The 27,017-nt window shown below is 41.5% G+C and overlaps 1 protein-coding gene across 6 annotated transcripts in view; it reads right to left on the minus strand.

The window, feature by feature from the left end:
• Nucleotides 1-226: 226 nt before the first annotated feature.
• The window catches only part of LOC141764337 (LIM and calponin homology domains-containing protein 1-like), a 34,470-nt gene continuing 7,679 nt past the window's right edge, over nucleotides 227-27,017 (minus strand). Inside the window, exons 2-31 of one of the 6 annotated variants that reach the window (XM_074629469.1) lie at nucleotides 23,529-23,599; nucleotides 23,347-23,416; nucleotides 23,140-23,246; nucleotides 23,028-23,058; nucleotides 22,142-22,252; nucleotides 21,580-21,707; nucleotides 21,316-21,386; nucleotides 18,558-18,753; nucleotides 18,157-18,363; nucleotides 17,343-17,651; nucleotides 16,886-17,152; nucleotides 15,355-15,612; nucleotides 13,528-13,869; nucleotides 13,103-13,408; nucleotides 11,586-11,918; nucleotides 11,403-11,441; nucleotides 10,493-10,622; nucleotides 10,220-10,377; nucleotides 8,869-9,514; nucleotides 7,919-8,377; nucleotides 5,795-5,891; nucleotides 5,059-5,084; nucleotides 4,731-4,844; nucleotides 4,460-4,552; nucleotides 4,156-4,342; nucleotides 3,923-4,022; nucleotides 2,744-2,818; nucleotides 2,503-2,611; nucleotides 2,079-2,181; nucleotides 227-1,599 (exon numbers count right to left, since the gene is read on the minus strand). In XM_074629469.1, coding sequence (XP_074485570.1) covers nucleotides 1,574-1,599; nucleotides 2,079-2,181; nucleotides 2,503-2,611; nucleotides 2,744-2,818; nucleotides 3,923-4,022; nucleotides 4,156-4,342; nucleotides 4,460-4,552; nucleotides 4,731-4,844; nucleotides 5,059-5,084; nucleotides 5,795-5,891; nucleotides 7,919-8,377; nucleotides 8,869-9,514; nucleotides 10,220-10,377; nucleotides 10,493-10,622; nucleotides 11,403-11,441; nucleotides 11,586-11,918; nucleotides 13,103-13,408; nucleotides 13,528-13,869; nucleotides 15,355-15,612; nucleotides 16,886-17,152; nucleotides 17,343-17,651; nucleotides 18,157-18,363; nucleotides 18,558-18,753; nucleotides 21,316-21,386; nucleotides 21,580-21,707; nucleotides 22,142-22,252; nucleotides 23,028-23,058; nucleotides 23,140-23,246; nucleotides 23,347-23,416; nucleotides 23,529-23,599 — 5,169 coding nt within the window. In that variant the 3' untranslated portion in view covers nucleotides 227-1,573. Of the gene's footprint in view, nucleotides 1,600-2,078; nucleotides 2,182-2,502; nucleotides 2,612-2,743; nucleotides 2,819-3,922; nucleotides 4,023-4,155; nucleotides 4,343-4,459; nucleotides 4,553-4,730; nucleotides 4,845-5,058; nucleotides 5,085-5,794; nucleotides 5,892-7,918; nucleotides 8,378-8,868; nucleotides 9,515-10,219; nucleotides 10,378-10,492; nucleotides 10,623-11,402; nucleotides 11,442-11,585; nucleotides 11,922-13,102; nucleotides 13,409-13,527; nucleotides 13,870-15,354; nucleotides 15,613-16,885; nucleotides 17,153-17,342; nucleotides 17,652-18,156; nucleotides 18,364-18,557; nucleotides 18,754-21,315; nucleotides 21,387-21,579; nucleotides 21,708-22,141; nucleotides 22,253-23,027; nucleotides 23,059-23,139; nucleotides 23,247-23,346; nucleotides 23,417-23,528; nucleotides 23,600-27,017 lie in introns of all 6 variants that reach the window. The other 5 variants (XM_074629468.1, XM_074629471.1, XM_074629473.1 and 2 more) reach the window with 5 other exon arrangements.

Genomic DNA, 27,017 nt, shown 5'->3' on the forward strand with positions numbered 1-27,017 from the left:
GAGCCAGGTAGTTTTCTAGCATATAAAAAGCTGTTAATATTGGACAGAGAGGGGGGGGGGGGAACAGGGGCTTACTAGAGGACCAGCAGCTCATTTGTACCCCGGCTCCCCTCAGCATTGTTTACATTACATTTTAAATTTTTTTCTATAGTGGATTTATTACCTTACCTTCCTACTTAAAGTGCATTTTAATTAAAGAAAACTAAAGAGAAAAAAACAGACAGCATCCCATTTAAAATATTTTATTGATAAACATACACTTGCTATAAAAGACAATGAATTGAGCGCTCTACTCCTCTGAGTGATGAAGCCGCTGTCAGGTGTTCAGACAGAGGCGATGCCACACAAAGGACAGAGGCGTTCAGCTCAGACTCTGGGGAGGCAACACTTGTGAGAGGCAGGCGAGGAGAGATTATAGGACGCTGTGAAACCGTCATTATACGGAGGAATAATTAACAGGGAAGCAGCAATTCACTTTGTGTCATTGGTTTAGCTCATGGGAGGGGGTGGAAGAGAACAGCAGGTGATTAGGAGATCCATTTAAAATGTTTTTTGCTGGTATGGAACTGTGCTTCAAGTCAAATCATACACATTGCTTACATACCTATACATGCATGATTTCATACAAACACACACACACATGTGCCGAGACCCAGAGGTCCGTGTGAGTGTGAAACTACTCCTGCACATACGCTAGCCCTCGCATTCATTACATAAGGCACTGATTCGGTCAGTCTATGAGAATAAAACAATGGCTAAAACATCTTAAAGGGAAAATATTTAAAAATCCAAAGAACAACAATAATATAATTAAAAACATGCATTCTCATTCCTGTAAAATTAATTCTAAAGAAAAAAGCTTGTGTAAGTTAGCCAGATTCCCCCCAAAAGGTTCAAAAATATCATGATGATGTACAACATACAAGAGGAAAGTTAAAGTTCAGCTGTTGAGACGATAACAACGACGTACGTCAAACTCACACTACTCCATCTGAGCAATACTCACAATAACTTATATATGTTCTTCTTTCATGCAAAACTGTAAACAACAAAACCCCAAAAAGAATGAGAAGGTATGATGATGAGTAAGGCATTATAATGGTCAAGCTACTTCCGGTTATCCAACCCAAACCAGTCACATGATCAGTGCAGAAGCAGGGGGTTAATGAACCAAGACTTTGAGACTGACGGCTTTTAGCGTAACATGTTAAGCTTGTGACAGAACGGAGCCTTAGTTTATGGTCTTAACTGTGCTGAGTATGGATGTGCAAAGGTCTAAACTGATTTCTTGATTACATCCATGCTACGCATATTAAAATGTTAAAGTGTATACACGTGTACAGTTAATAAGCACACACACGCTGTACTGTACTAATGTGCATGTGATGTTGTGTCACTCGGTCCACATGTTAGTCCAGTTTTCGTCTCTCAGTAGCATCCATAAAGCTGTTTGTGCTTTTCAGGAAGAAGACAACGATTCCAATAGTTATCCAGAGTATCCCAGAACGTGAGTCTTCTCCGTCCAGTCAAAGACGAGGACAGTGTTGGGGGTTTCCAGTTCAAATGCAGGTCATCATAGTGTGGTGGGCTGACCTCTGCCTGCATACAAACACATGGACATAAGACCACAACTGCCCGGATTAACACAAAATTGCCTGTTCATTGTCTGATTAACGTCATTACTGTGATTGCTCATAGAAAACAGAGGAATTATCCCACATATAAAATTCACCTCTGCAATGCCTTTTGATTATTTCATCAAGACATTTCTCATGTTGAATTTATACATACACACATATACAGTATATATAGTAATAAAAGAGGTGTATGAAGAGGAATCTCCATTTGTTTTCTGTGGGAATGTGGATCTTTCATAGTGTCTTTGAGGAGTGTCAATAGTTTGCATGTTTGACATTTTATTGTGTGCCATGCAGAGTGGGACTCACACTGGTCTGGTCTTGGTCTTGACTCGGTCTCGCCCTGCCTTGTCTTGGTCATGACTTGGTTTTAAGCCCTCAAAGTCTTGATCTCAGTCTCCTTAAGTGTGTGTCTTTGTGTATGTGTGCATGTGTTCTCACCCCGAGATGCAATATAGCATTCATGACAGCTCAGCAGTCCATTACGAATCCGTACGTCAGTCCCTACGGTGGCGTCACCCAGCTGCCCGTCACACACTCCACACTGACGGAGAGAAATACAATTCACTCATTGTATAATTCACGCACTCTATTATCATACACAGAAAGTATTGTTTAGGGATGGGCTATCAAATGGTAAAATATGTCTTACAAACGCATATCATATATACGAATCATATATACTGTATGTATAATTACATCTGTATATGAGCCACCTTTCTGTCTTTCTTTTTTATGTATCCACGCTACCCTGGAGATAACTGTGATGCACATATGCTTTGTAACTTTACACAGAAGTCAAATGCTGCCTAAAGTATAACATTTCCTGAATAGTGTGCATGTGTGTCCTAAAATAACACAGTACCTTGAAACACTGCATGTGGAAAAACAGTCCCAGTGTATCGATGATCATGGCGGCTCCTTTTCCCAGTTGTTGAGAGCAACCAGAACAGAGTCTCTTCCCACTAACACATCTACACACACAAACACACACACACACACAGACAGGAAGAAAACAGACATTAAACCACCTTCACTCCATTAAACAGTGAAGCCTAATTTCTTTCAGACATGTGGTTGTGTATAATGTGTGCTCGCATCATTACCTGCTGGGCGAGGGAGGCTGAGGGGATGAAGGGGAGGGCTGTTGTTTGTTTATCACAGCGTCATGTGATTCAGACCTGTGGGGGAAAAAATATATATATATCCAAATCCAAAACATCTGCAACATGTCTGTAACACATTTCAGATGATTGTTATATAAGAAATATATTATTATATTTATAAAATATATATTTTTCAAGGTTAATGTAAAAAACAAAATGCTGCTCAGAAATTATGAGCACATTTTTGTTACCTCTACGGTAGAATAATCCACTATTCAAATGGTAAATACCTAAAACTAACACTTAAAGGTACTGTATGTAACTTTCAGAAAATCCTCGTTATTAATGACACCTGTGGACGTTAAGTGAACTGCAGTCAGCATCCTGACATCTCTCCATGTCGTCCATTAATTCCTGATAATGGACCCCTTCGTCAGGCATTATCCCTAACATAATGTTCTGTAATGTTCCTGTTTTATTTGGACCATTGGATACTAACTAGCTTGTAGTTTGCAAATTACTTTTATCAGCTAACATTACGAAGCATCCAGTGGCTCCTTTACATAGATATCAGTCCACAGGCTGTTAAAGGCAACCGAGAAAGTTGAGGAAGGTCTCAGTTTCGAAGTTACGTTACAATCCGTTCACACAATATAAAGTGATTAATACATGTATAATGTTACATATAGTACATTTAATAATAGGTGTACAAAACACACGCATCGCACATTGAAATAAACAGACTGCTTTCACTTCCATGTTGTGCTACATTCCTGCTAATGAACACATCTTTGCACTAAATTAAGAATTAAAATAAGGTTCATCTTCACCTAAATTTAGATTCAGAATTGAATTTTTAGACGTCAATATCGCAATCGATCAAGTTCATTTAATTGTGGGAAGCCAAAATCGTGATCCTGATTATATTCAATTAATTGTGCGTTACTACTTCATACATTAATTTATATGCTACCAAATTAGCTAGAATCCAGTTACATAGAAAAGGCCACTTCAGACCGATGCATTTGATCAGACTCTCTGAAAGCAGAACAGTACTTGGCCAGTTTAATATGAAATAAGAAAACAACAAAGCGAACAACTTCACATACATTCAGGACAAATGCAGCAATATGAGAAAACCCTAAAATACCAAAGGTGCACAAAAGCATCCTTGCATACCTTTTAACAATATGTGGCTGGTTTAGCCCGGGGTTGCGTTCCAGAGAGGCCGTCTTCCACACTTCCTGTTTCTTTAAAGGTTCGCCATCACTTGCAGTATCTACAAAAATAAATCATAAAATAAACTTTAGTGACTACATGGTTGAACTGAGATTGAATATACTGTGCATGCACACATGTGAACACCTCCTTTATATACAGTATATCTGTGTGTATTTTTGCGTGCATCTCACCCTGGAAAAAATGCAGCTTGGTTGCATGTTGATCCTCGTTCCCTTCCCTTCTTTGGCCGTTTTGCTGTAGAGGAACGCTTCCTCCTTCTGTCTGGTTATTTTCTGGAGCTGATGGAGTCATCCCTGTCTGGTTTAACAAGCCGGCGGGATTTAAGGGTGTTACAGTCTCCTCTAGGATCTTTCTCTCCTGAAAGTCGTACAAACAAAATAGTAAAGACATATTAAAGCAGTGAGTGATGCTTTTGATTTCATGTGTTTGTCAGTGTGTGTGTGTGTGTGTGTGTGTGTGTGTGTGTGATTGTACCTCTTCATTGTGTTTCCTCTCCTCCTCCTGCACCTCCAGCTGTGCTTTCTCCCACTCCTTCTTCAGCTTCTCCTGCTCTCTCTGGTATTGCTCCTGCAGAAAACCATAGTACATGTTAAATACTGTATGCACAAAAACACACACACATAAACACATAAATACACACATATAAACACACACACACACATACACATCCAGTACATCCTGTGCCTTCTCTTTTCTGCTGAACATTCGTGGCGCCTTGCACATACACAGCATTCCTCCAGTGTACCTGTAGGAGGCGCTCCTGTTCCTGTTGCCAACTTTCCAGGCGTTTACGCTCCTCATTGGGGTCCCAGACCCAGTGATTAACACGTTTAGCCAAGTTCAACATGGGGGTCTCAATCTACCCAGACCCGACCGACAATCACCCACACACACACACACACACACACACATGTATACGGACCAAAAGGACAGAAAGAGAGGAAAGGTGAGAGGACAAGTCTGACTACAGCAACTACAGAGACCACTGGAGACGAAGGGTCAGGACAGGGTCAAATTTAGGAATGAAGGAGAAACAGAAAAAAAACAAGCTGGAGCTGCTGAGAGATACTCACAGTCACACTGCTCTCCTCAAGTCCCTCTGTGGCAGAAAAAGACAGATAACAATTTATGTATATCAGATTCAACATCAGCTTTATGTGTGCACATACGACGACTCCGGTTTTAAGTTGCTCTCAATTTACTTACACACAGAACAATTTACAGGAAGATAGAAATAGACATACAGCTAAAAACAAGGACAACAAAGTTGAACAAATATTACATTATTATAAACATTATTTAATAATTATAGTGCGCTATTTCCCAATAGCTGGTAATTTGTATGCTATTTTAGCATATAATTATTAAATAATAATAATAATAAAGTAATTTTCGATACATTTTGAGGTAAATATTTTTGGCAGTAATTCCAAAGAAATTTTAAATAGGTTACTTGCGAATTATCACCTAATTACCTGATTTTATTTTTTCATTGCTATGGTGCTGCTAACATGTAAACTAACATACTTCAGTTATAAGGCATGTTCTGTTCTTTAAGAATCAATGTAACTAATAATAATAATAATAACAATAATAACAATAATGGTGTAATACCGTACACCGTGAAACACTGATATTTTCTGAGATGGTTATCATACCGTTACAACCCTAGCATATATAAATATATATAAAAAGCAACTATGATAGTATAGTGCGGAAGAATATGCTAAAAGAAATTATACAGAATACCTCCAGTGAAAATCATGCTGTAAACTATACTATTTTATATACTATAATTTACAGTTTTACCTGAGACGGTGGGAGAATATTCCTGCATGCTGTTTGGTGATGTCGCTGGCTGAGTCTCCTCCACTGGACTCCCAGGAAACCCAGAAGTACCATTGACCTGAAAGGCAAATATTCAACCAAATGAATGAAACCTTAACTGGAAAGTGGATCTATAATTATTTTGTCTCTATTGATATGAATGGACCGTGCTTGTATTTAGATTTAGTGCAAATCACATATACTTGAATTACTGCTGACCAGCATTCAATACTATAGAATATACTGTAGTTGTTTTGATTTGTTTTACTGTGTTTTTCCTTCAGGCAGTCACTGGCTTCAGTTCATGTAAATACAATATTAAAATCAACCCGAGGATACTGGAAACTTGTTTTACATAGGACATCCATCACAGTGAACAGCTGAGGAGTGTTTCAGGTCAGGCTCATGTCTCCTCTGTTCCATACAATTACAACTTCTACCCTCTTTAATACGATATAAAGTTCCCCAAATAAGATTGAGCCGCAATAAAACAATCATTTGTACTTAATGTTGGTGTTTTAAACTGAGGGAGGTAAAAACAAATGCCTCTGACTCTGGGTTTGTGCAATAGCCATGTGTGGTTGTGTGTAGCACTGAATTTCTTCTAACTGTTTTTATTGTCTTTTTTATGTTTTATGTCTGAACTGTATATCATATTTATTGTTTTTGTAATGCAGTGTGGGGGCTAAAAGAAATTTCCCAAACGGCACATTAAAGGTGCAATGTGTAAGATCTGGCTATAATTTTAGTTTAAAACATTTAAAAAATGAGCTAACATTATCAACAGAATGTGAAAGGGTTACAGTGTTGACGTTATGTGAAAGACGTCTATGTATTGTGTTACAGAGATATTTACTGTAATGAGCGTGCTAAACAGCTAGCTTGCTATACCACTTATACTTCGAGAAGCGATGATGAGTCACTGTAGCAGGGTCCGTGCACGTTTTGATCATAGACTGTATGTATAGATGTACAGCGCGTCTCCACTTCCTCACACTGTAAAAAAGTGAAACCAAAATATCCCGGATACAGCAGCTACCATCTTGAGATTTTGACGTCAGAGTCTGCGCAAACTTATCAAGAAAATGAACACTTGAACATACATCAGCATGATAAGAACTACCTAAAATGACAGAAACCATCTTTGGCAAAGATTTAGCTGACGGTGTACTTTGACTTTTCAGTTTCGCCCATGTCCCATCCAATAACATGGAGGAGGCGGGCTTTATGACCTATACTGCAGCCAGCCACCAGGGGGCGATCGAGATGTTTTGGCTTCACTTTTAGGGAGCTGTCATGTCGTCCATCTTTATATACAGTCTGTGGTTGTGATAGTTTGTTTTTGGATTAAATCTAAAGTGGCAGAAACGAAAATTGAGAAGGAGAAATCGTCCTCCCCGTCACCAGGAGACTACTTCACTAGAGTTAGCTGTAACAACTAGCATTCAGCCAGCACAAACCCCAGTGCCGGGAGTCACAGTAACCTGTGTAACGGCAGCAAAAGAAAGTTTGCTGATTCAGCGGGGAGTTGGGGCAGTGCCACGGGATCAGACCCCCGGCGCTGTTTGCGTTCTCACTTTGTGGTAATAAAGATGAAGAATGATTTTTTGCTTCCAAGACCAGAGTCAGCTTGCACCCATGTCTGCTCTCAGTTCATCCCATGGGTTTCATTTTCCACTAACACAGCTCATGAATGGTCCGAATCGACGGCTGACGCTTGTGTCTCAGGTGTCAAGGATTTCCATAAACACTTGAATGCACCAGGATGGAAAATTCATGAAAACAATTCATACTTTTTTCCATGCAGCGATAACACAACTTTGACCAAGAGGAAAGACAACAGAATTTTCACTGTGATGGATCACCTCTCATGAGCTAATAGGACATTTCTGCAGGTTGATCTTCAGACAGTATTTACTGTAAAAGAACTGAAATCCATGGCTGTCTGGATGGTAAGAAAAATATATTCATTCCAAAAACATCATCTAAAAACCAACGTTTGAAAATGGTCAGCAGTAATGTGAAGCACGCATTATATGTATTAAATTAACTAACCCAGAAGAAACACAGGTTTTATGTTTGTTAACATGTCACTCGTAATATTACCTGTCCATTGCTTTGGATATCCGGGTGATGTGGCTCCACATGTGTGAGCTCTGTCACAATAGTAGTCGTGATGGTACAGTTTCGGCCTCCAATCAGGGAGCTGATGGCAGAGCCTAAAGATGAGGTTGATCTTTCTGTCTGTGGAGGTGGCGTCTGCTCCACCGTCTCCTGATTGGTCATAGCCTGCTCTGAGGGAACATCATCCTCCGTCTGTTTGGAGGGAACGTCTTTCTGCGTCTGCTCTGAGGGAACGTCTTTCTGCGTCAGTTTGGAAGGAACGTCTTTCTGCGTCTGCTCTGAGGGAACGTCTTTCTGCGTCAGTTTGGAAGGAACGTCTTTCTCCGTCTGCTCTGAAGGAACGTCTTTGACCTCCGGTGGCGAGGGCCGAGCAGAGGCAGGTGGAGAGGAAACAGATAAATCCTCCATCGCCTCTCCATTCACTCGCACCAACCCGTCCATCTGAGTGGGACACATGCATAGAAGTCAGGATTACAAGGATACTGTATTGTTCTTATTTAGTTAAAGTAACACAAACTCATGGGTGCCATTCATGTTTATCAGTAAGACTATGGAGCATCCGCGTTGTTGTTTCATAAACATAGGCAACACTCAACTCGTTCCGCACAACTTCATTGGTTGATACATTTATTTGTTGTGCGAAAGCTCAGAAAATCGCCCTTTTTTCCGAAAAGAAAATGATGTCGCTTTTTCGCAGCATATTCATGTTCTGTGTGAAAGTACTCGTGACAAAAAACAACAGTTCAAAAAAATATATTGACGTGCAAATGAATCGCATGAAAAAAAACGCCCCAGTGTGTAAAGGCCTTCAGAACTAAAAATTTTAAAACTACCTAAATACAACAAACACCTCCTTTAATGTAAGCATGAGGTGAGGCACTGAGGTGGAACTGTGAAGTATCAGATAATGCTGACTGGTGTTGAGCCCTCACCTTGACAGGTTTGTGTCCAGACTGTGTGCTCCTGGGCTGGCAGTAGGGCTTGGCTGCCAGCAGGGGGACGGGTCTGGGAGATACAGATGGAGGAGAAGGGAGTGTGTGTCCAGGCTTTGTGGTGTGAGGCTGCACAAGTGAAATCTGAGGCGGAGTGTGTTTGGTTTGAGGCTTTGCGTCTCCTGTAATCGGTTGCTTTTGTTGTGTAGTCTGAGACTCCGTCGGTTTGGGTTGAGGTTCTTTCAGTTCTAGTGACCGAGGTGGCACATTTTCTGAGTTTGAGACTGGGCTGCGGGGGCTGCCAGCCGTTGGGGAGCTGCAGGAGACAGAAACTGATGTCTCTTGTTGAGCAGTTACAAGTGTCTCCATCTCTTCAGGTTCTGTGTGCCTCTGGTCTTTTATAACAGGTGGTTCTGGTTTGTGCAGACGTTCTGATGTTTCATTAACAGGTGATGTTGTTTTGTGCTCCTTGTCCACCTGAGTAGGGTCCTGTTTGGTATTCGCAGTGGATCTGGGCAGTTTTAGGCTGTCCAGTGTTGCGTCACTGATGGTGAAGCGAAGAGCGTATCGCTGTAAAACCATGGCAGCCTCTTCTGGAGTCGCTGCATTCCTGTAGGCGTCACACAACTCTACCTCTCTGCGCTCCCTAGAGAGAGAAGTAAGTAGAGCGACACAAAGCAATTGGTGTCTAGGTAGTATTTTTGATATTGTTTTGCTATTATTGTGTTTTTGACAGAGATCTAGGTTTTAATGTGGCATACTTTAAATAAGCTTCTCTCATGTTAAAGAGGACCTATTGTGCTTTTCTGCTTTTTCCCTTTCCTTTAGTGTGTTAATTAGTTTTTTGTGTATGTAAAAGGTCTGCAGAGATATAAAGCCCAAAGTCCACGCCAAAGGGAGTTTCTCTCCCCCACAAAACACTGATCCTGAACTGCCTGAAACGCCTTGCTTGAAGTCCCGCCTTTTCTTCAGTAACGTGGTGATGTCACCAAGTAACACATTTGCATAATACCCTCACCCTCAAACAAAGCTAGTTTGAGTGGAGCTGGAGCGGAGTCTGAAGAGTTTGGTTAGGTTGACCAATCACAACAGAGTGGGCCAGCTGACCAATCAGAGCAGACTATTCTGGAGGGCGGGGCAGGACCTCAAACAGAGCGTTTCAGACAGAGGGTGAAAAGAGGTGCTGCAGCACAGCCGTTTTGAGAAAAATAAAGAGTTTTTTTCAACATTAAAGCATGTAAACATGTTCTAGTAGAAACCCAAACTACAAGTATGAACCTGGAAATGAGCACAATATGTCCTCTTTAAGCGCTACATGCAACACTACTAAGGGCCTCAATATCATCCTTACTTCTCCTCCACGATCTCTTTGTAGGTTTTAATGCTTTTCCTCTTGTTGCTGTCACGTCCCTCCTCCTTCATCCTTTTCTCCATCCTCTTCCTCTCTTCCTCTTTCTTGATCAGTTCCTGTGAAGCGCTGCGACGCCGAGTCTTCCAACGAGCCAAGTCCTGTCACAGGTTCAGAGTTAATTCAGGATATTACAGTTATCTGAATAAGATGCACATACAATTTCCCTTCTACTACCTAAATGGATCCTACGTGATCAATTTAAACGTGTCTTACACTTTGCCAGTGGTCGTCATCTTCCTGAAAGTCGTTGTACTGTTCGTGCATGCGCTCATTTCGTGATTGGCTCAGTGGCGGTAGGTATCCCACCTCTTCCTCGTTAAGCATGTCACTCATGCTCACGCTCCTAGAGAGGAAAAAAAACAGTATAATCTTGTATAAATTAGTTAATCACTTGATCCAACATATTCACTTTGTCCAATTTGGCTCTGGAAAACAGAAAAATATTGAATTTGAACTCATTCGTTGGTTAATTCAGTAAATATTTCCAACACAAAATTTCAAACATTATATAAACTGTAATCAAAATAAAAAATGTACATTCCATGATGGGGAAGGGGAAAAACCTGCCCCCATTTCAAAATAAATAGAAACAATGACGGTCGGACGGTAATTATAACCAATTTCTAGAGATAAAAGATGTGAACGCAGAGCAGGACATACTTAAACACAACCAATAATAGTCCACTAAACACAAATATTATAATTCTTGTTGTTCTGTACATAGTGGATTTATATTAGTTGTGTGGCCCTACACCTTCTCACAGACATAAAAATATGTTATTGTTTCCATAAACTAATCACAAAGCAATTAAACAAGCAGTTGAGCAAACATAACTAACTTAATTTGGCAAGACAAACACATTCATTCAACTAAATAATAGACTATTATAATAAATTATTTTTAAACAAACAAGCAAAAAAATAAACAGAATTACATTAAAAGTAAAATATGACAATAAGAAGTTGGATGTTAGTAATGAGTCATGACAACGCACAGCAATGAGCATAATGTTAGAGTGTCATATATAAATATGTTTTTTTGTACTCTTTAAATTGAGCGTGCACAGTGTGTATATATTGTTGTCATGCAGAATCTCATCCAGGTTCACGCCGACAGACTTACTCAGTGTCCTCAGACATAAAAGCAACTCGCCGGCTCATCCTAAAAAATAACAGAATAAAGTGAATGAGAGGAAAGAGCAGGTGAGTGGATGGGCAGCAGCAGCATTAATGCTAATGTCACACTTGAGACTGAATGAATGACAGAACTAAATCTGAGGAGGGGGAGTGATGAAGAGCATCTCACATGATGGGAGGTAGATCATCGTCATCCAGCCAGAAGGGTTTCTTTCGTGGTTGCTTGTCTACGTCTTTCTTTCTCTCCTCCACCTTTTCCTCAACTCTCTCCTCCACACTCTGCTTTTCCAGCTCTGCCTCCACTTTACGAGCCGGGGCAGCAGCAGGACTGGGTGGAGGGGTGGGCGACGAAGAGGAGAGGGGCTCAGAAGTGTCTGAGATTGTCATGTCTCCCTCTTGCTTTCCATCCTCCTCCTGCCTCTTCCTCCTCAGCCCTGCACACTTAGGGAGGGTCGGGGCTTTGGAGAGCAGAGCCTGAGGTTCTGCTGCCACGGTAACGATGCTGCTAAAATCCATGCGACAAAGCCAAGATTACCAGAAAATACAGCTCAACGGATAAATCCAGACCACATCACAGACAACAGATGACAGCTGATCTGCTCCCTGTTTACTGAAAGTTTAACCCATGTTGCACTTCTAACACACAGCCAGAACAGGCTTAAAGAGTCAGATCACCCAAATTACAAAATGATATGTTCTCACCACATCTTATGGGATCTAGTCATGCAGATAGGTCTAGTTTTATCTGCTGAGGTTGTGAGATACCAGCAATATCTCTGAGATTTTTGTCTCCACCACAAAACATAGGAGGTGTATGGAACTTTGTGGCTAGATACCAGTACAGGTAAGCCAAAAAATATGTGTTTTGGCAACACTTTATTTACTATTTTATGGTTCTGTGATTTCCTTGGCCGTTTCTTGGAAAAAACTATGTATTTAAAGGAAAAATAGAGACAATGCTTAGGTGGTACATTGCTGGTATGACTTAGAGTATTGTTTTCAGTACACAGCTCATCAAATGAACATCAAGAAAGTTGGCAAACAATGTGGAGAGTAAAGAGTCCAGTAATAAATTAATAATGAATGAATATTTACTTGGGTTACTTACAACCCCAAACTTACAAGGGAAATCATTAGTAAATTACTTTTAGTATTTTTACTCATATTTCTGTAATTTGGGTGAACCAAGCTGGGAATTTAAAATACTGGAGAGTAAAGCAAGAGCTGTTTTTGTCCCTTTGTGATTCAGCAGTGATTTACACTTTAAATACATAGATAACAGCCGATCGCTCTGTACTCAACTAGAACCAAACAACCAAAGTCATGCCAAACAAAGCCATTGTTAAACTTCAACAGCAACCAGATTAAGTCCAAACCAAGTCCAAACCAAGCACAAACGATATGAGAGCCAGAACTCCAAGAATCCGACCACAACTGCAAATCATCGACCAGTTTTTTCATATACAAATAATACAAATGAAACCACATCAAGCGTCCAGCTGCAGGCACTCAAACAAACCAAACAACAACTATAAATCCTCCACAGAGACATATTAGTGTTAGTACTGCAGGCCATTTGACTTGTAAACATAATCAAACCTTCATCTTTGCCAGTAAAATATGCTTTGTTAGTTTCAGTAGATGGCCGACACCACAATCTCTTCATCATTCAAACACAGTAAATACCTTTCACAAGCCATCCTCTCTGAGAGTTTAGTTCTGAGTAGTGGCTTCATTGCAGACACTGGGGCGACGTTATATTTAACTGCTCCAGGTACTGGCAGGAACTTGTTGATGGGCTGATTTGTTCTGGCTGTACTTTGGAACGATCCAGTCCTTCGAGTCATCATATCATCCTTCTCCAGGTCAGGCACAGGCTCATTTTCATCATACTCATCATCGTCATCATCATCATATTCACGTTCACTGTGAGACGTTGCTCGGATCACAGTCGTGTCAGGTGTTTCCATGGGAACTCTGAGTGGCTCCACTCTATGAGAGAAACTCCTATAGTTGAAATAACTAAACATCAAGCTGGAGAATCCCTTTGCAAACCACACCAAGCGTGTTAGTGGCTCCTCAAACTGTTAGACACACGGATCTCAGCCCACCTGGCGTTCAGCTTCTTGCTCCTGTCTGCCTGCACGTCCCTTTTGTTCCGCGGAGCAGCGTCAGTGGTGACCTCCCCTTGTGTGCAGCGCTTGGTGCTGGGCAGAGGCAGGAAACGGTTGTAAGTTGCTGTGGCGCTGCTTTGTTTATGGAAAGCTCCTGTCCTCCTCGCCATCATGTCGTCTTTCTGAACATCTGGGATCTTCTCCTCTTCCTCCTCCTCGTCCTCTTCTGTTCTCCGTTCATACTGAGCCAGTTGTGCATCAAGCTCAGCAGGAGTCGGAGGGGTTTCAGGGGTGCAGGGTGGGAGGTCAGCGGAGGTTTGATTGAGGCCATCTACCTGGCTGTGAGAGCATCATATAAAGCTCAAACCACAGCAACAACGGTGGATACTAAATCTTAAATCTTAAAATCCAGGCGTGAACATGCAGAAAAGCAGGTGGTCACTAAGAGTACAGAACAATGTAAAGATGGAAAAAATTCAAACTAAAAAACATTCAAGAGAGTGTCTTAGCAACGAATGAAGATGGGTTAGAAAACACATGCAAAACTCATGCAAATCTAGAAAAAAAAAAAAGATAAAAAGACCTGTGATGACATTTTAACCTCTTTGACCATCAGAGTCATGTGATAACCTCCATATATAAAGTGTTTCCATTTTATGGCCATTTTCTGAAACATATATCAGAAGTGAACAGATAATATCTCAGGAGAAAAACAAGGTTTACACAGACATTGCAGAAATGCAGGAGTTGTTCATTTACTACAGGCTGTCTCTGTAGCCCGACTAGGATTTTTGAGGCTGACATATTGGCCAATACTCTTTTTTTATAACCCTCATCCTACCAACTGGGGTCCCTGTAGACCCTAGAGGTATACTTTTTGTCATATCTCACAGGTGCTTTATTCTATCATTGCAATTTTTCATGACTTTGTCAATCAATTTGTTCGTAATTACTTAATATCATTGTTTTCTGTTTTTATTAGTGCTTTTTAAAAACGCCAATGTATTGTGGTCCTGAGGATTCCAGTCAAAGGCACCCAATTGCAGCCTATGCAATTTAAATAGATAAAATAGAACAGATAGATAAAATGTTTGCCATGCGTTCTAATTGAAAGTATCACACACTATCAGAGAGGTAGGGGTACTCTGTCAGTCATCGTGAAGGAGACAGATACAGATGCAGCAGACACAGATTTCCTCATGTGCTCTGTCTATTTTCATTTTACAAAATATGTAAATTAACTGTAATTTTCCTAAAATAATAATCTGTTTTTATTTCATAAAATGACATGACTTACATAACTAAAAACATTTTGAGAAAAAATAAGTAACATTTTGCTATGATGGTTGTTTCTTACAGTAGTTTCTTCTTGGGATTTGTAGTCCTTGTATGTTAAATACTGTAGGTTGATAGGATGAGGGTTAAAACACAATAAACATTTGTGATAAGAATAGCCAAAATTGCCATTGCTCTGTCATCAACAATATGATGAAGACACTGTGTATCTTTGATATTTCTCTACTGCAATTTGTAGCCCTACTTGTCACAGCAGGATGTCCATGCAGGTGTGTGTCCTATCAAAACTACAAGCAAATCAGCACAATGCAGAGAGATGCATCCAAACTACCTAATTTACTAATTCAAATAGGCCTGAAATGTAAAACATTTTACAAAACAACATCGACAAGCATAAATTAAACCATTAAATAGGTAATGTAACAGAGAGGGACCTATTTATTCCTCAATACAGTGCACACTAATGCAAGAGACTTTGGATTCAAGCCACTGTAGCCTAAGTTGTCCTATATTTGGCCTCGTCCGTACCTGCGTTCCCGCTCTGAAAGCTGGGAGCCCAGGCCAATGGTAGGCATGGCTACAGTTGCCTTGGAAAGGAGTCGTCTTAGCAACTCCGTCTCCTCCCCTTCACTTGACGTGACTGTGTCTATTGGCTGCTCGATCTCAGTCACGCCCCCAAAGGTCACAACTTTGCTGTGACCCCGTCCAGCCCTTGCTGATCCGCTGAGAGGACTTCCATAACTTTTCTCCAGACAAGCCTGACACACAGGGACCGGGCTAGCCTCACTGTCGATGCAATCTCACAAATGAAGACAGACACACACACACACGCAACGACAGCCAGCAAAACAGCAGGGGGGAAATAAAGAGGGTGGAAAATCATGAGCAACCAGAGACAGAGGATCAGACTGTGAAGACAAAGGAAGGACGAGTTGGAAATGATGAATCAGACAGGAAGTGTGGATGGACAGTAGAGGACAAAGCATGGGGTTGTGTACTTAATTCCCTTCAACACATACGTACATTCACAACACACACATTAAGCTTTTGATTTACTCTAGGTAGCCACATTTTCCTGGTAACTGCAGCTCCTCTGGGAACACAAAAAACTCTTTATCCTATCTAATGACATCAGCGGCCAGAGAGAAAAACAAAGCCGAGGCAGTGCTCACAGCCAACAGTCGCCTCTTTTTTGGTCACACACACAGAGTCTCTTACACACCGGCCAATTCCCTACTCTGTTTCAATGCCTGTCAAAGAAGACTGAAGAGGCCTGAAGTGCACAATAGTGAGGAGGATAAACAAGCAGATGAGAACACGGGGAGCAACAGAGAAAAGGAGAGAAGGGAGACTAAACCTAAGCGGATATATAGCTGCAAGGATACGAGAGACTGAAAGAGCTGAAAGTGATGAGATATTGATCCAAGTACACGATGGAGGTATCTTTCGAGGTTTTTTTAAATATTTCTGGTTGTGTTCCCAACGATAAACGATAAGAGGGGAGCCTTAAATCTGCCAAAGTAAACTTTGTTATTTTTGTATTACTCAATAAATCGTTTAATGTATAATATGGCACATACCCCCCCATGAAAAGAACTGTCATTTTTATATTATTTCAGCTATATATATTTGTGACTTGGACTCTAAAAAAAATCTCAATGAGTCTTTAATCCTGATTTAATAAAGGTTAAATAAAATAAAATAAAATAAAGCTAGAGTCATGACACTTTGTGCTTTCAGATAATGCTTCATTTGTAGCGGTTTAGTGAGGATTCAACTTGAATGGCTTTCGAAATAACGTACCAAATCCCCCATGTATTCAAACCACTACTTGTTAGGGCTTAAAAAATATCTACTGAACGCCATTTGAGCTGTAACTTCGTATGAAAGTTACGAAAGATCCTCATCTGCCTCCAATGATCTGCTTACTGGAACTAAAACTAGAAGCACACATGTTGCACATTCTCTCAGTCATTATCAAACCACACACTTGACATACAGCAGCATCTAAGTGCTTTATACCGCATGTGTGCTGAAACAGAGAGAGTGTGTTGGGCACCTGGGTTCAGCCATCTTGAGTCTCTCCCACTTCTGCACATCTGCCTGGCTCATGGGGGCAGAAACAAAGCTCATTGGTCCGTCCCTGTGAGGGAGGGGCTTACTCTGAGCCCGCCTACGAGCCAGGTCATCCTTCTGCTTATTAGGCGTCGCCTTAACCTGCCCCTCTTCTCCCTCTTCCTCTCCATCCTCCTCTTCCTCGTGGCGAGGGGAATTTAGGAAAGGGTTGTCTCTGCGTGTAATGATGTCAGGGACTGCTTCCTTCTCACTGTCCAATCACAGAGCCAGTACAACGGCATCACACGGCACACACATGTCACACCAAAGTGGAGCACGCACACGTCAAACCACAGGTGACCACAACACCCAAAGAAAGAAAGAGTAGGGAGAAACATTTAGCTGTAAGTTAGAGTGAAAATGGAAGAAAAACGGCAACCCACACTAACAAACTGACTAACCTGATCTCCTTCTCCTGCAGTGTTTGCTGCGAGGCGCGTCTAATTCCCTCCCAGCGCTCTCGGTCTTTGTTGCTACATACAGGTGAAGGGACAAACTGATGCACCCTGGGAGCAACGGGGCTGCGATGAGCTCGTCTGGATGCCAGGTCGTCTTTATGAACATCGGGGACTTTCCGCACCTCGGCCTCCTCTTCCACATCAGAGGAGGAGTCCCACGCAGATTTCTGGGAGCTCAAAAAGTCATTATCGCAGCGAAGGATGATGTTCGGGGATGGCGACCTCACTTCCTGCTCCTCCATTGTGGGAGGGCTGAGGTTGGAGACGAGATGGGGTGGCGAGGTAATTTCAGAGGTTATTAAAAATCCATCGTGGCATGTTGTGAGCAGACGTAGTGACGTGCAAAGTTTGGATTTGACATGCGTCCACAAATATTCGAATAAGGCAAGGTCCCGTTGATTATTCAAACGCATCACTGTGTGCATCAAGAAAATACCACACCAACTAGGAAGCAATTCATGGCCACTGAAACCTCTATTACAATATTAATAACTGACGTGATTTAAATCAACCTCTGCTGTATATAAAACACAGAAGAGTAGCAAGCAGTTAGTCAGATCTGTAAGCAAACACACTCATTAATGAGCCACATTGCTGCAATCAGATAGCTACACAAACCAAAACCACAGCACCAGTGTGAAGGGAGCAACAGGAAAAAAAATCACAAACAAAATTACCATCATAACGATCCGTTAGTGAACACGACCAAAACTGTCAAACCACAGCAGCAGCAGCTTCATGCCCCCTCCTCTCTGACCTGCTGTAGCGAACGGCAGCAGGCAGAACTTTAATTCCTGCCTTCTGCAACATCTTCAGCTTCCTCTGCTCCAACACTTCCTGGGTCATATTCTCCTCTTCCTGTTTTAGTTTTTCCTCATTGTTCTCAGGTGCCCAAGTGACAGTCTTGGGAGTTTTGTGGTGCAGTCCAGATCTTTTGGACTGCTCTGGAGTGGTTTGAGGGTGACTGGGGAACGGTGTGTAATGGCAGGGAAAGATTAGGGATGAGGAAGTGTGTGTGTGTGTGTGTGTGTGTGTGTGTCTTGGGTGATTTACCTTTTCCTGCGGCTCGGTTTGTGTATTTTTCCATTGCAGCACTTGTGTATAAATGTGCATAATTTGCATCTGAATTATTTATTTCACTGATGTGCTGGTCATTACCTCCGCTGCTCTCCTTCCTCTGTATGCGGTTTTCGGCGTGGTGTCGGGATGTAGGAGCTGGCGTTGGTTCGGTTGGGAAGAAACTGGTTAAAGGGGATGGAGTTTCTGGAGTCACTGTTGGCTGTCCGTCTGGCCAACATGTCATCTTTCCGCACATCTGGCCTCCTGCCGTCGGCCTCCGAGTCACTGCCTCGCCCTGGGCAACAAAGAGCGATGGAGCATAAAAGAGTAAAGAAGGTTAGAAAGTATGTCAGCAACTATTTATAATTGGTCCTTGCATAATAACCTCTGCAGACGCTTCTCAACACATATCAGCTCCATGTTGTTCATAATATGTTCTATGGTATTACCAATTTATTCCATGTCAGTAAGGGCAAACATGGTTATTTTAATGTATTTCTTGTGTTTTTTGTCATTACACCTGCCCAGGGACTGCATTTGAAAATTAGCCAAGATGGCTAATCTGGCACATTTACAGAAATGTCTATTAAGGTGCATTATCCCTATAACTTTAAAATGTATAACTAAATAAATGAAAAGGACCATGACATATCCATCTTAAGTTTCTAGACACTTTTAAGCATTTTAGACATTTACTGTAACACCACATGGTGAAATCAGCTCTGTATTTGTTCATGAGGCTGCCTTTCTACCATCAGATTACATTTGAAAAGACTGACAGAGTAGTTATGTGTATCTTAACCCTTTCCAATCCCCCAATGATATGTTATTGGGAGAATAATCTGAAGGTTTTATGTGAGTCCCATTTGAAATTAAAGGAATACTTCACCCACAAAATGACCATTTGTGTATCAATTACTCATCCCGTGTTACCTTGAATTCTTGAAGTAAACTTTGTTTTTTCTTGCATGCCTCCACGGTGAATGGAGAATCAAAAAACGGAAAAAAGTGAAGTAAATGATTCTCCATTCACCGTGGAGGCACGCAAGAAAAACAAAATTTACTTCAAGAATTCAAGGTAACACATGGTGAGTAATTGATAAACAAATGGTCATTTTGTGGGTGAAGTATTCCTTTGAAGGATATTTCCACTTTATTACAACCACAATCTTATTTTGCGGGCCTACTATTGGCCTTAGTTTAGAGTGGGAACGCAGCAGGTATGGACAAGTCCAAATACAAGACAACTTAAGGTAGAGTGGCTTAAATTCAAAGTACCTTTATGTATTATTGTGTTGGTCATCATTTCTATCAGTAATAATAACAAGTTAACTGCTGAGTTCATGAACGTGGCAACTGTGCTAAAAAGAAGTCAGACGGGCAAGAAACGACACGAGCACTCAGACGCTCAGAAACAAACAAAGTAGTTAGTCAAACTTATTTGAAAGAGATTGAGGATTATTAGCAACAGTGTGCCCACTTTGAGTTTTACTTCAAAATAAAGTAGCTTAGATGTTTGGCTGTTAAACTGTTGGCTTGTTTACAACCTGCTGGATTTGTCCCCAAATCTCAGCAACTACTTTTGGTGAGTACAGTGTTAAATAACTGATGGAAATACTGACCAACACTACAACAATATGACCCAAGTTATAGTTAAACCAGCAACACCTTAATATGGGTAATCAGTGAGAAATATCACTTCTTCTCTTGCCAGCCGTTTGACACGACTATTGTGAATTAATCCATTAAGTATTCTGCAAACATACATACAGTCAGAATAAGACAAACTGTCTCCCCTGTCTGTCGTTCTTGCTGGGTAATAAATATTACTGGGTAAGCAAAGCACAGTTTCTCTGTGACCTTCAGGGAATGTAGGGAATGAGTCTATTCCCGGCTCTGGAATAGTGTTTTTCTTGTCACCCTGCTGCACACATATTATTCTGTCAACATAAGAGACACAAACAGGATGCCCCTCAAACACACACACACACACACACGCACACACACACACACACACACACACAGACTGACATACGACAGGCAGGATGTTGACCTCAGCCTGTGTTTCCCAGGTCCAAATCTCTAGTCTGCAACTCAGACCAACAGCTGCTGCATCTGGGGCACGCACACACACACACACACACACACACACACACACACACACACACACACACACAGTGTCTGAGACATTCAGCTGTCGTCCACAGCCCGCCTGACTGGCCCTAACATACCGAGGTTAAAACCCCAACATGTTAGAGAACAGCAGTCAGACTATTTATGGATGAGAGGGTTTTGTGTTGCTGCTTTAAAGGAATAGTTCAACATTTTGGGAAATACGCTTATTTGCTTTCTTTCAGACAGTTAGGGCGCTTTCACAAGCCATAGTCCGTTTGGCTAGTCCGAATCTGAGTGAAATTGATACTTTTGGTTTGTTTTCTATTTAGTCTGGTTCGGTTTCGCAGTGCACAAATTAAAGCAGGCCAAATAAAACAAATTATTTGCTTAGGGGCGTGTGTGAAGAAGAAAACGTATCTTTTTCGTCTCAAGAGCTGCCACTTCTATGCAGCAAATTGTGGACTTTGATATATATTGCTTTCGAAGTGTTTTCACTTTGACTCTGCGATTACTTCGTTCACAACTGCCCAAACGAACTGCACCAGAGTTTGATTCAAATGGTGTTGGCTTGTGTAAAAGCACCCTTAGATGAGAAGATCAATATCCACTCTCATGTTTGTATGCAAAGTCTGGGACTAGCTTAGCTTAGCATAAAGACTGGAAGCAGGGGGACACAGCTAGCCTGGCTCCCTCTTAAGTTCAGAAATTTGAGAGAATTTGAGAGCTGTTTATCATAACCAACCATCACTGTTGCCTCGATTCACCACATCAGGAGAAGGGCTGTGCTGTGAGCGGGAGCCAAAGGAGTCCAGACTGTGAAACACAAAACAGATCAAAAAACATTGTAAAATCACATGTGGGTTTTGCATCAATGGGACCAAGTTTTAAAGTTTTAATTGATTTTCTAAAATGAAGAAAATGTCAACAGCTGTATTTAACTTCTTATCAGCAATGTGAAATACCCCTGGTGTGTGTGTGTCCACATATTCGGTCAGATGTCTCTCACCTGTCGAGGGAGTTGTCTCGAGTGTGTCGTGGTGGAGAGAGAGAGTCGCTCCTCTCAGAGTCCCAGCAGTCATAGCCGCTGTCCCTAACGCTGCGCTTCTGAGAACTGTCGCCTCCTTCCTCAGTCTCCTACAAAACGCACATGAACACACATCAGGAAAATATGTGGAAAAGTGTATAAAGTAGGAAAGATGAATGAAGAAGCTCACTTAAGAGACAATACATGAGTTGAGAAATTGATTGGAAAGGAGCAAAAGAAACAAACACAAAGCCAGATGTTCTTAATAGACTTCCAATTGATCCAATAGATTGTGCAGAGCCATTCTTCTTCCTCAACTCACATCCTGTTTCTCTTTTCTGTCTCTCCCTGAAATAGGAGTAGCTGTGGTGTAACAAAAACAAAAATGTGTTTGTCCCCTGTCTCGTGTGTCTCTCCTGCACCCCAACAAAGACAGGAAGCGTAACAAATCCATCCCCCGCACCTCCTCCACACCGCTATCTGTCTTTCTGTCTGTCTGCCTCTCTCTCCTCCCCCATCCCTGCACTGTCCTCTGTTCACTCACCACCCTCATTTGAGCAAGAAGCCCTTCAAACTCCTTGAGGTTGAGAGTCGGGCCGCTGTAGGAGGTGCAGCCGCTGGCAGCCTTCCCGAGCCAAAACACTGTGTTCAGCACCTGAGAGACATAGATACAGAGGGTTTGATGTATATTCATTAGGGCTGTCAAAGGTAAAGCAATAAAAACACTTTAACACAAATTAATTTTAATCTCACTTTCAAAGCTAGTGTGAAGATACTGGCATCATATGAAACTAGAAAACCGAAAGAATCCATTGGTGCCAACCATGTCATACTAGCTTGTTGCAAAGGAAAATGTATGCTAAATTTTGGCGAGGAAAAACTGTCATGGCCATTTTCAAAGAGGTCTCTTGACCTCTGACCTCAAGATATGTGAAGGAAAATGGGTTCAATGGGTACCCACGAGTCTCCCCTTTACAGACATGCCCACTTTATGATAATCACATGCAGTTTGGGGCAAGTCATAGTCAGGTCAGCACACTGACACACTGACAGCTGTTGTTGCCTGTTGGGCTTGAGTTTGCTATGATTAGAGCATATTGTTTTATGCTAAATGCAGTACCTGTGAGGGTTTCTGGACAATATTGTCATTGTTTTGTGTTGTTAATTGGTTTCCAATAATTAATATATACATACATTTGCATAAAGCAAGCATGTTTGTCCACTCCCATGTTGATAAGAGTATTAAATACTTGTAAAATCTCCCTTTAATGAAAAAATGTGTGATTCTTTTGCGATTAATCGTGATTATCTATGGACAATCATGCGATTAATCGTGATTAAATATTTCAATCGATTGACAGCCCTAACATTCATAAATGCTAAACACACCAACATAGAAGATAAAGCAAGAAAAGGGCAATATTACTTACATTTTTCAGTTTGCGGTTGCAGTCAGAGTCCCTGATGAGAGAGAGGTGTGTTACTGTCATGTGATACTACATTACAATGGACATAAATGAAGTCACACACACGTCTATTTACTTGAGGTTAGCTCGTATGGAAGTGTCTTGCAAGTCCCCGGGGTCAAACAGCTGGGAGCCCTTCAGACCCAACTCTTCACAGCCCCGCAGGAAGACTGACAGGTTGTCCTACAAGACAGACAGACAGCAAGGGACCTCAGACAGACAGATTTATCACTTTGACGGCAGTTTACAGGGATGAATGTCACTCTGGAGAGTGTCCTCTTACCAGCCCAGCGATGGGGGTGGGCAGTCTGTTGATCTTCTTGACCAGCCCTGGTTTAATTGCACTCAGCAGCCTGAGTGGAGGAGGGGAGAAGCAGAGATTTATTGAGTCTTAGAGGAGTTTATGTATGTTGTTGTGACTTCAGACATCAAAAACTGTGAGTGGGGGTGATGTCAGGGGCTTACTCGCATAACAGGATACCGTTCTCCAATCCGCTGCGAAAGTCCTTTTCTCCAAAGCTCTTCCCCGTTACAGCCTGGAGGACAGGAAGAGACAGCTGTAAAGGTGGTGGACTGGAACTACGGCTGCAACTGACTATTATTTGTTATTACTGATTAAAGTGGCAGTAGGCAGTATATTTTTGGCATCATTGGGGGAAAAAATCCATAATAACCTTTCAGCATATTGTAATTCAAGTGTTCTGAGAGATAACTAGACTTCTGCACCTCCTCATGGCTCTGTTTTCAGGCTTTAGAAAATCTAGCCGGTAGACTTTGACCAATCACAGGTCATTTCATTGAGAGAGCGATCCTATTGGCTGTGCTCTGGTCATGTGACCGGAACTTGGCGTTCCTTCACTAGATTTCCCAATGGCGGCGGCGTCACAAACTTTCTAATTTTACAGCTAAACCGTACACTACAAGATGATTCTGAAAACATTTGATGTGAGAAATAGGCATTAACGTAACATAATATTGATTGACAGCCGGCTCTCATAGAGAGGTCTGTGATATCTTGCAGATGCCGTTAGGAACACCGGAGGACAGAGGCACATGATTTTTTTCAGGTTACCTGTTTCATGTACTACTGTCACGATATAGCGACCGTTTTATAAAAATAAAGTTTTTTAATCACATTTGCTCCAATCTCGCCTACTTCAGCTTTAATCCGTTGGTTATTTTCTCATATATATAATAATTTAGCATATAAAATGTTAATAACAAGTTCCTAGAGCGCAGGGTGATGTTTGTTTTGTCCAACCAACAGTTCAAAAATCCAAAGATATTCAGTTTACAATGATACAAAGCCAGTCTGTCAGCTGCCTGTCAGTTTCTGTATTGATTTTCTTTTACTTGTTTTTAAAGCACTGCACAGTCTTGCACCAGCATATATGTCCCATGCTTACAGTGTATGAACTGGTGCGGCCCCTCAAGTCCTCTGGCACGAGTCCGTTAGTTGTTCCACAGTGCAGGACTAAAACCTTTGTTGAGGCAGCTTTTAGCCATTATGCTCTGAGCCTGAGGATCTGAGAGCTGCTGGAAGTGTTGAAATCTTTAAACATAAACTTAAAACCGACCTATTCAGCCAGGCATTTGATTAACAGGAACCAAATTCATAAAGCACACTGAGTAACATCCTCAAAAATGAAAGAGATGCCCTCTATTTTTGGCCATGCTGCTCTTCTTATTGGTGTCATGAAAAAGATTTGAACAAAGCGTTGTACAGATATCAACACAAAAAACAATTGATTAATCGGTTTAGTCATTTATCAAGAAGAAATATCAAACATTCTCTGGTTCTAGCTCCTCAAATGTTTATTTCTGTTTTATAACATTCAAATTTTACATTTTGGGGTTTTTAAGTGTTAATCTGCACTTTGAAGATGTCATTTTGGGCTCCTGGTATTTTGATGGGGTCACTGTTTCCTGACTTTTGATAGTTTAAAGGAGTAGTAAAGTAATTGAAAAATAATCAACAGATTAAGAGATAATGAAAATAGTCATCAGTTGCTGCCCTAATACGATCGCTGTCATTAACAGATAAAAATAAAGTATAAAAGTACTAGAAGTCTGTTGAATTGTGCCTCACAGACAGAGGGACCTGCCGCTGCCCGGTTCACCCTTCCCCCCACATTTTTTGCTTCAGTAGAAACCAAATTAGAGTGCCGCCAAGCCAATGACATACTGCTCCGTGTCCTCATTCCATTTCCCCTGATTTAGATGCATGCAGTCGTAGCCCGAGCAAAACGATAACCTCAATCCTCTAACCTGGACTCCAATCTGCAGTCTATCCTGTGCAGGCAGGAGAGGAGGAGGAAGCTAACGGTGACACACTATCACTAACACCAACCCACACATATGCACTGCTTTCTGGAGCTGTTGTGTAACCAGCAGCCAAAGATGAACGTAAATTTGACTCTTTAGATTTCTAATCCAGATTAGCACAGATTATAGTCAGCACCAAACCTGTTAACTACAGGCACACACTCTCTCTGTCTTTACTGCTCATATACAGTATACTAGTATGCTCCTTTATATCACCCACCCACAAAAAAACACACTTACTCTGAGCTAATGTGTTTTTGTCTGCAACTGACCACAAATAATAATACTTTGTACAGTTCTGATGCACGTGTAACACATGTATGAGAGGAACACACTCACACACACACACCGTGCATCTGCAGCTATGAAAACAGCCTATTGTTTTGTCGTTATATAAGTGATGACCAGATGTTTCCCATTGGCATCTCTTTCTTTTTCTTGTCTTTCCTCATTCTGTTGTCACACACACACGCACGCACGCACGCACGCACGCACGCACGCACGCACGCACGCACGCGCACACACAGGCACACACACAAACAAGCACGCATGCTGGCATATGTCATGTTTATCAAGGTTTGACTCCAGGTCTTTGAAACATTTACAGCATGGTCATGCATAATTTACTGACCAAGGAGAGTGCTGTATTGAGGGAGAGCAGGACAACTGTGTTTGTGTTTTGTGTTTTGTGTGTGTGTGTGTGTGTGTGTGTGTGTGCGTGCGTGCGTGCGTGTGTGTGTGGGATGCAGGACACAGACACTGTGTGGGGGGTGGAGGTGGTTAATGATTGGTTATGTGTAAAATGCTGCAACTGAAATACAGTAATTAGACAGAGTGACTGATGTGAGCGTATATGTTTTGGATGAAAATGTCATGAAAATTTAAGCAGAGGACAACAGATTGTCATGAAAAGAGAGACAGTGTGTGTCTGTGTGTGTGTGTGTGTGTGTGTGTGTGTGTGTGTGTGTGTGTGTGTGTGTGTGTGTGTGTGTGTGTGTCTGTGTGTGTGTGTGTGTGTGTTAAGTGAGCATTCATGTCTGCTACAAAAACCAAGCCAAAGGCCTTGGGGGTATTTCAACGCCAGCAACGGTAATTCAACCCTCCCGTGCTCCCTCTGAGTCCCCGTGGTGGATTGCTCTGCTCAGTCTGGCTGAATGGCAGCAGCAGCTACCATTTAAACCCCTGTGTGTGGGGGGCAGAGGAGCATCAGAAGTAGGCCAAAGTACCCTTTACTTTTGTTTTAACAACTGTAGACAGATGGAAAGAATGAAAAACAGACAGCAGAAGAAGTATGTCAAGATGGTGGTGTATTTTCTAATAAGCAACAAAAGCCAGGATTTTGCAGGCCTAGACTAAAAGTGATAATAAGCGGCCATGCTGCTGCAGCTGACACAGTTTGTTGTTTATATTTATCATGGGACAGTCATGTCTCCTGAGTTGACCCTAAAGTTTGTGCCTCTCGTGTTACACATTGTAATTAAAGTCACAGAGATAAGCATCTGTTTTTCCAAAAAATTAAATACTGTGAAAAAAACTAGAAGATTGTTTAACAATAGTTGATGTTGTTATAAAGATATTTATAGACTCTTATAATCATTTGGATTAAAAATATTAAATTATCTTATCTGC

Source organism: Sebastes fasciatus, chromosome 3 (genome assembly GCF_043250625.1).
Source record: "Sebastes fasciatus isolate fSebFas1 chromosome 3, fSebFas1.pri, whole genome shotgun sequence".
Lineage (NCBI taxonomy): Eukaryota > Metazoa > Chordata > Actinopteri > Perciformes > Sebastidae > Sebastes > Sebastes fasciatus.